At 47.3% G+C, this 8,908-nt stretch overlaps 1 protein-coding gene across 2 annotated transcripts; it reads left to right on the top strand.

Moving 5' to 3' along the window:
- The first annotated feature begins 327 nt into the window (after positions 1 to 327).
- On the top strand, positions 328 to 7,543 carry LOC120021298 (general transcription factor 3C polypeptide 4-like). 2 transcript variants are annotated; one of them, XM_038964996.1, is made up of 5 exons: positions 328 to 671; positions 4,144 to 5,877; positions 6,000 to 6,130; positions 6,804 to 6,892; positions 7,289 to 7,543. In XM_038964996.1, exons 1-5 carry the CDS (start codon positions 366 to 368, stop codon positions 7,351 to 7,353), a joined length of 2,325 nt encoding a protein of 774 aa, XP_038820924.1. In that variant the 5' UTR covers positions 328 to 365; the 3' UTR covers positions 7,354 to 7,543. The 2 variants fall into 2 exon arrangements, with proteins under 2 accessions (XP_038820924.1, XP_038820923.1); XM_038964995.1 differs by having other exon boundaries at positions 6,966 to 7,543.
- Positions 7,544 to 8,908: the final 1,365 nt, after the last annotated feature.

Raw genomic sequence — 8,908 nt, 5'->3', positions numbered from 1 at the left:
AACGGGGATGCTAATAAATACCAAATACCATGCAGAGACAGTCATGCTGTTATCTCAACCTTTATCACTGTGTTGTATTATGATACATTGTAATAGTTCATATTCTACCATAAAAAATATTCCTAACTCGTTGACTAAATTAAGATACATACATACTCATGGCTGGATATCAAACTTGCTGATGTTATCTAGCTATCTCTACCTGAATTTAGGCATTATATATTAGTGATCTCTACACTGCAACCGATCTCTACACTGAAGCTTTGCGGATATTTTTCCTAGTGGTATGAGATGTCCCTCCTCCTCGCCGTAGTGACGGTTCAGAAACTCTGTGGTGACGCTTTGTTTTATTTTTCACATGGAAAATGGCGGCTTGCAGCCCAAATCGCGCTCCGGATAGGGTAGAGGTAGGACAACTTACCGAAGCCGAACGGGAGAATGATCCCTGGGCAGCACTCGGGCCAGTCGTGAAGAGGGATCCGGTGATAAAGCTACTGAGTCCGGTCAGCGGCCTGGAGCCGCTCACGTGGTCTGAGGACCACCGAATCTCGGCCTCTAGCACAAGTGGTATTTCTTTGATGGAGGTAGTGTGCGATGTTCACGGCAATAAGCAAGACTTGGTGCTGCACCGGACCTCCATTCCCGTGCCGGACCAAGTCTGTGAACTCAAGGTGAATCTTTCACACATGTAGCTAGCTAGCAAGCTTGCCTTTGCGTTCATTCCATACCTCAAAACCGTGCATTACAAAATAGAAGTTGTGAAGTTATTTTACCTGTCTCATGGGAGGGGCTCCAGCTGAGTTCATTCACAGGGGTAGAGGACTAAACCACTCCTTGGTGAATGACGTTTCTGATGACTTCACCAACGGAGTGGAGCAGAGACCAGGCTTTGTGGAATCTATCTCCCAAAAGGGGTGCAACTTTCACTGGGGACAGGGGACATGTCCCCTCCACATTCTGAAATTGCATTTTTGTCCTCCCCAGTTTTATCATTGGAATGTGATTCAAAATGTGGCAACGTCTGAGTGGTCGGGTAGGGCTATTTTGGAGTGTTTATCCAACTGTATAATTCAAAAAAATATATTATGCCCCCCCACTTCTAAAACCATTTGCCCAAGGTCAATACTTTTTAAAAATGTAAATGATGAAATGCCTACCGTGTGCCCATGTTTGTCCTCTGTAGTTGAGTGATTTTCTTTGTTTGCTGAAATCCATACTTTTTTAATAGATGTTAGTCAAATACAACCTCTGAGAGGACTACGGTTTCAGTTCAGGAAAAGATGGGAGAAGTGGATGCTGAGTTGGAATCGAGCAGTGCGTCGAGCAAAGTTGGTGAAGACGAATGTTCTGAAGGGACAACAGTAGTATCGAAAACTGGAACAAAAGGACATTGTCTAAAATTGGAGTGGAGGATAAGTGTATGAATGATAATGAATTGCTTCTTGTTGAGATGTGTTTGTTGAGTAAGGCTACATATGTGGGGAAACCCGGTTTGAGGTGTCAAATGGTGAAGTATGCGCTGGGGAAAGTGGAGTCTGTCAAAGTGACCAGGAGTGGTCTTATTTTTGATTAATTCTATTTCTGAAGAACAGAGGAAGATTGCAGTGAGTCTCAATATAATACGAGCAACAGAAGTTTTGTGTTTTGAACTTCAGAGTAGAGCGCCCATCAATGGAGTAATCTCAGGGGTGACGACGGATGTTCAGGTTGAATCCCTGAAGAGAATTCCTGGTGTGGTTGGTGCCCGCCGTCTGACCCCGATGGGTGAATGGAGAAAGAAGAAAGTCTGTCGGTACTGTTGTTTTTTGATAAAGAGCAAATGCCTACACGTGAAGCTTGGTTATGCTCCCGATTGGCGCAGCAGTCTAAGGCACTGCATCTCAGTGCTAGAGGCGTCACTACAGACCCTGGTTTGACTCCAGGTTGTATCACAACCGGTCGTGATTCGGAGTCCCATAGGGTGGCGCACAATTGGCCCAGCGTCGTTAAGGTTTGGCCGGGGTAGGCCGTCATTGTAAATAAGAATTTGTTCTTAACTGACTTGCCTAGTTAAATAAAGATAAAATAAAATAAAACATTTAAATGTAAGAGCTTTCGTCCCCAAACCATTGTTGTGTAAGAATTGTAAAGGATTTGGCCATGTTTCAAGTGTGTGCAGATGGACAGAGTATACTGAAGAACGGTGTGTAGAAGGATGACAGTGTTGCAATTGTGGTGGGGATCATGATCCTGAGTTCCTGGAGTGTCCTGTGAGGGTGAAGGAGATTGAGTTGGCAAAAGTTAGAGCGGTCAATCGAATCTCCTATGCAGAGGAGATTTAAAAGCATTCAGAAAACAAGTGATGCAAGTGAAGAGATGGTAGACGCACCACCACAGCCTGTAGTAAATGTTTGCTGCCAGTCAAAAGATACCCTGTTTGTTAAAAAGGTGGATTTTGTGGCGTTCATGGACACACTTGTAAACTGTACGGCACAAGTCTAAAAGAAGTCTAAGAAACTAGACATTATTGTGGCTGCGGCATAAAAGCTTTTGGAACTTGAGGATTTTACATCTGAAGACTTGCAAGGGGTACTGGCGCCGGAAGACCCACCCTCCCAGGTTCCCCTTGAGCCTGTGTAGGGATCAAATGTTTTTTAACAGGAACGTTGTTTGATTTAGTTTCTTAAAATATATATATATTATATATATAATTTGGGAAATCCTGTAGGTGGTGGGATGTACATTAAATAGTGTGATCGTCAAAATACCAAACAAATAAAGGCACAAACACAGATGACAAACATATGCGAATCGATGTAGTCGGAGGTAGATTCCACAAAGCCTAGTCTCTTCTCCACACTGTTCGTGGAGTCAATAGAAACTTCCTTCACTTTAGTGGAGTTTAGTCCTCTATCACAGGGGCAGAGTCAGAATATACACACTACATATACAAAAGTATGTGGATACCCGTTCAAATTAGTGGATTTGGCTATTTCAGTCACACCAGTTGCTGACAGGTGTATAAAATTAAACACACAGCCATGCAATCTCCATAGACATACATTGTCAGTAGAATGGCCTTACTGAAGAGCTCAGTGACTTTCAACGTGGCACCGTCATAGGATGTCACCTTTCCGTTGTTTTTACAAATAATTTCGTCAAATTTCTGCCCTGCTAGAACTGTCAACTGTCAGTGCTGTTATTGTGAACTGGAAACATCTTGGAGCAACAACGTCTCATCCGCGAAGTGGTAGGTCACAAGCTCACAGAACGAGACTGCCGAGTACTGAAGCATGTAGTGCGTAAAAATAGTTTGTCATCGGTTGCAACACTCACTACCGAGTTCCAAACTGCATCAGGAAGCAACGTCGGCACAAGAACTGTCAGGAGCTTCATGAAATGGGTTTCCATGGCCGAGCAGCTGCACACAAGCCTAAGATCACCAAGCGCAATGCCAAGTATCGGCTGGAGTGGTGTAAACTCACCGCCATTGGACTCTGAAGCAGTAGAAACGTGTTCTCTGTAGTGATGAATCGCGCTTCACCATCTGGCAGTCCGACGACGAATCTGGGTTTGGCGGATGCCAGGAGAACGCTACCTGCCCAACTGCATAGTGCCAACTGTAAAGTTTGGTGGAGGAGGAATAATGGTCTTGGGCTGTTTTTCATGGTTCGGGCTAGGCCCCTTAGTTCCAGTGAAGGGAAATCTTAACGCTACAGCATGGAATGACATTGTATACACTTCTGTGCTTCCAACTTTGTGGCAACAGTTGGGGAAGGCCCTTTCCTGTTTCAGCATGACAATGCCCCCATGCACAAAGTGAGGTCCATACAGAACCTGTTATAGCAGCAAAGGGGGACCAACTCCATATTAATGCCAATGATTTTGGAGTGAGATATTTGACAAGCAGGTGTCCACATACACTACATGACCAAAAGTATCTAGCATCTGCCTGATGTGTTTACTTTTTGACTGATGGCTGCAATTAACAATTTATCCCATTGCCAAACATACTATATATTGGACAGGCTAACTAACGTAAGCTAGCAATCTAGGTTGATGTTGATGCAAAAAGTTTTGGATTTTAGATATTATCTAGAAGTTGCTTTTATTTTCTCCCCATCAAATGAGATTACTTATGACTAACATTTGTTTGTCCACCAGGTAGGTCCAGCAGAAGAGCTGTTGAGGGCCAAAGACAAGTTCTCCAGCTCCAGTGACCCAGCGATGAGCCAGTCCTTCATGCTGGACAGAGTGCTCAATCCCACCGTGGGCATCCACAAGGGCATCCTGTACACCAGCTGGTCCCCCCTGGGCTGTGACGTCAATGGCCGGTGCCTCCTAGCCTCCCTCACCCTGGACCACCGGCTGACCGTCCACAGCAGCACCAAGCGTCTACAGTGGACTGTGGTGGCTGACCTGACCCAGCTGTATGGAGAGAGCCTGGAGAGCAGAGGCTACTCCGTGCAGGGTGGGCAGCCCCCCAAGGCTAACCTCCTGGACCTGGCTGAGCTTCAGAGGCGCTACCGCATGCAGACCCCTGTACGGATGGAGTGGTCCAGTGTGTGCACCACGCAGCACGTCCAGACCAACAACGAGTGTAAAGACGTGGGAACGGTGCTGCTGGCCGTGCTGATGGAGAACGGAGACCTGGTGGTGTGGCAGTTCTGCCTGCCCATGCTGGGGAAGGACTCTGTGTTGTCCTGTAACACCATCCAGTCTGGGGTGTTGTCCCCCAGCGTGCTGGCTTGGTGGGAGTACGAGCACAGCGGGCGCAAGATGAGCGGCCTGATCGTGGGCAGCAAGTTAGGGCCCGTCAAGATCCTGCCTGTCAACCTGAAGGCGGTGAAGGGCTACTTCACCCTGCGCCAGCCAGTGGTCCTCTGGCAGGAGTCAGACCAGATCCCTGTACACAACATCAAGTGTATCTCCCTGTTCCACCCCAAACAGAACTGTAACTGTAGCCTGGTGGTGGCGGCCAGGGGCTCCTACCTCTTCTGGTGCCTGCTGCTCATCTCCAAGGCGGGCCTCAACGTGCACAACTCACACGTCACTGGCCTGCACTCCACCCCCATCGTCTCCATGACAGCCAGCCGCCAGGGCAGCTCCATCTACACCTGTTCCATGGACGGGACGGTCAAGAAGCTTACGCCCATCTTTACCGATATGGCCGTGGCCTTTAAGCAGGAGGAGATCGTGCTGCCAGAGGGTATGGCAGGTCGGAGGATGCACGGCATCGCGGTCAGCCCCCACGGGGCGTACCTGGCCCTGGTCAGTACTGAGGGGATGACCAACGGTCAGCACCCGGTCTCTAGGCCCTACCAGGTCCAGTTTGTGACCCTGAAGACGCCCAATGACGCGGCGGCAGAGTTGCTGGAGTCCCCGGTCCAGAGCCTGTTCAAACAGACTGATCTGCTGGACCTGGTGCGCTGGAGGGTGCTGAGGGACAAACGCATCCCGGCCCTGCTGCAGGAGGAGTTGGACGACAAGGTACACAACACAGGCTCCCCCTACTTGTGGAGGTTAAAACTCTTCCTTGTGCGGGTGCTCTACCAGTCCCTGCAGAAGGCCCCTGTGGAGGCACGCTGGCGCCCCACACACGAGGATTCCAAGGTGTTTGTGAAGGACGAGGAGGGGGGCGTCACGGGAGAGGGTGGAGGAGGGGAAGAGGTGGTGTCGAAGCTGCAGGACCCAGAGGCCCGGGCGTTGGAGGAGCAGACGGGGGAGGTGATAGCTTGGATCGAGGCGGTGGAGGCCCACCTGACCAGGGAGCACATGAAGAGGGTTCTGGGGGAGGTGTACCTTCACACCTGGATCACTGAGAACACCAGCATCCCCACGCGGGGTGTCTGTGACTTCCTCACTAGCGACCCCACGTATGAGGACAGGGCTGCCCAGGTTAGTCCTTCTGTGGTCCTATTCCAGAGCTATAAGCCTGAGCAATAGAGACGACTGTTTGAACATTCGGCTTACCCTGTTGTTGTGCATGATTCAACACGTCTTGCTCTCTGCACCCCCAGGTCCTGATAGGTCACATCCAGAAGAAGATGAACAAGCAGACATTCCCTGAGTACTGTAGTCTGTGTAAGGAGGTGCTGCCCTTCACAGACCGCAAGCAGGCTGTCTGCTCCAACGGACATATGTGGCTCAGGTAATTGCCATCAACCCTTTCTTCAATATTTCAACCACCAATCCCCTGATTCCTGTCATCTAAATCCAGGGTTTCTAATTCTTAGGCATTCCATATTATTTTCATCATTTGATAATTAGTCATTAGTCAATTGCATTTACTGATGAATGCCACCGTATCACATTTTATGAGATTTCCACTGTAAACTAGGGCGCATAAGCCTCTGAATTCTGAACAATACTAAGCAGAAGGAGAATTCTCCAAAGGTCCACAGATACTGGGCTGACACTGACGAGTGACTCCACACACAGCAGCTAAATGCTTTTTTTTGATTGTTTGTTTATTATCACAGAACCACCTTTTGATATTTACCGGTGTACTGCTCCTGTCCTCCTCTATCCCACCATACCGCTCAGTAGTTGGATGAGATATGCTGCCCCTGGTGGACAGTTTGGGACAGTCTGCAGCCTCTATGTCCCACAGCTCATTTCAATAGTCTAAAGTGGTTTCCTCTCCCCATCTCCTAGGTATGTGTTGAGTAAGGATGTCAACCAGGAATTTGCGTTCACCTATTCTGTTTTTTTTCCCTCCCAGTCATTGCAAATGAAGGGAAGGAGACAAGGAGAGGAAACCACTATTGAGATATCCCTCCTACAGTGTTAGTGCTCATCTGAAGTATGCCCGTTTCTTTTAGGTGTGTGTTGTCCTACCAGGCGTGCCAGACACTCGCGTACAGACGCTGCCTGCTGCAGGATAGCATCGCCAGACTGCCAGTGCCTGAGGGTAAGCAGCTAGTCACTTTCCATCTCTCTACCTCTCTATGACACTCACTCTGTCCTCCTCTTTGTCTCTCCAGGGCAGGTATTAACTGGCAGCTCACTCTCATCCTGCTCTCTGATCAGCATATCTTCTTATACAGCATTGACACAATATAAGAAAGTACTTGAGAATGTACTTACATTTTTCTCAGGCTTAGTTTTTACTAGTTGTCAGACTGTCAGCATATATGATTTTAAATAAGCCTAACATTGCTGAGTGATCAATCTGTTGTCTGTTTACTGCTCAAATAGTGGAGCAGGTGATTTGTGATTGAACAGATGAATCTGATAAAATACTCAATGTTAGCTTAATTATTTAGTGTGCCCCCTCCCCTGTGTCCCTCCACCCTCCTCACTGCAGACCCAGACTGGATCAAGAGGATACTGCAGGGTCCTTGTACATTCTGTGACTCTCCTCTCCTCTAGGACTATAGGACAGGCTTGTGGAGAGCCAGGGTTACATTGCCTGCAACACTTGTGCGCCTGCTTGGACTAGATGGACAATTTTCCTTATTTTTACTTGTTACTTATTGCCAAGCATTATTTATTTGTTTAAATGAATTATACCACAACCTTTTAATTTAAAAAAATAAAGGTTTTGAATATACATTTGAAACCCCACTGATAAGAATATGGTTTATTAAGAGAGAAAGTTGAGTGTGTGGAGATGGATCTAACCTTTTCTCTGAGTTCACAGACCCATAAGTTAACCTCCTTTTTTACTGCATTTCCAAACACGTGTGTGTTATTCTGTTAGGCAAAAACAAGGGGGGGCGGCCTTGGCGTGTCAGCCTTATTTTAGGTCTATTTCTGCCATTAGAGAGCAACACATACATATCCTCACTGACTGAGGGGAAACAATCTAAATGTATGTTATTTTAATTGGCAGTGTAAAGCAATTTCCATGCTGCATGTGGGAGAAAAAAATGACTCTTAGATGAGGACTTCCGATATTGTAGACGGAGAGAAAGAGAGGCGAGAGAGGAGTGTGAGGTAGGAAGAGAGGGATAGAAAGTGTTTAAAACTGATGCTGTGTCTCCCATGGGTGCTGATTGTAATGAGATTCCACAGTAATGAGGAACAGAGCCGGGCGGCAGGCAGATGTGATGCTCGTTCTAATCAAGGGGGGGGGTTAGAGTGCATATTGTTAAATACAATTAACCCTTTTTTACTTTGGGAAGGATGTGTACTTGATGTGCTCTCCCCGCCGGTCCCCCCTCCCACTCCTTCCCCATATCTCGGAGACATGGAGGTTAGTGGCCAGTGATCAAAGATGGAGTTGGACCTAGGAGACTGGGCTAGTAACAGCACTGGTCTCCATCTTGTCGTCTCATCCCTTACATCCCCATGCACAGTCCTGGCCAGGCAGAGGGGTGAGGTTCCACCCTCCCTCTGGTGTCACTGGAGATGATAGGCTGCCCTGGGGCTAGCCCTGCGTGAGGAAGCGGCCCGGCTCGCAGCTCTCAACACTTGATGAGAGAGCCAGAGTTTTACCCAGAATCCTCAGCCCATTGTCATCAGTAGACATGTTCAGAGATTAGTAGTTGAGTAAATTTGGATAATTTGCCTGTTTTCTGTGGTCGATATGGCGGTAGTATGTGTGCCACCACAGTATTTTGACGATCCACACTGAAAATACGTCTTCAGGTTTTGAATCATTCATTAGAAACTAGCACTTTGCGAATTATTACCATTCAATATTTACATTTTACATTTAAGTCATTTAGCAGACGCTCTTATCCAGAGCGACTTACAAATTGGTCTCTCGTTCAAAATGACCAGTGGGGATCTTTTTCTTAGACCAACTCTGTAGCGTTATACGGAGCATACATTTTTTCATAGACAAAGTTGCGTTATAATCATGTGATTGGCTCCCAGTAAGTGTCTTGTTTGTCAAGGGGAAGTGTTTCTTCAGGTGAGAATGTTCTTGTCATTGATAGGTGGAGACCAGTGCTGTTAGAGGTTAGCTGTGTTTGTTTGA

The sequence above is a fragment of the Salvelinus namaycush genome, chromosome 26, assembly GCF_016432855.1.
Source record: "Salvelinus namaycush isolate Seneca chromosome 26, SaNama_1.0, whole genome shotgun sequence".
Lineage (NCBI taxonomy): Eukaryota > Metazoa > Chordata > Actinopteri > Salmoniformes > Salmonidae > Salvelinus > Salvelinus namaycush.
This window is presented reverse-complemented; position numbering and strand designations above follow the sequence as displayed.

Coding starts and splice junctions, on each gene's coding strand:
- LOC120021298 (XM_038964995.1), top strand. CDS start 366: ATGGCGGCTTGCAGCCCAAATCGCGCTCCGGATAGGGTAGAGGTAGGA. Junction 6,131..6,803: donor AACGGACATATGTGGCTCAG/GTAATTGCCATC, acceptor CGTTTCTTTTAG/GTGTGTGTTGTCCTACCAGG. Junction 6,893..6,965: donor CAGACTGCCAGTGCCTGAGG/GTAAGCAGCTAG, acceptor TTGTCTCTCCAG/GGCAGGTATTAACTGGCAGC.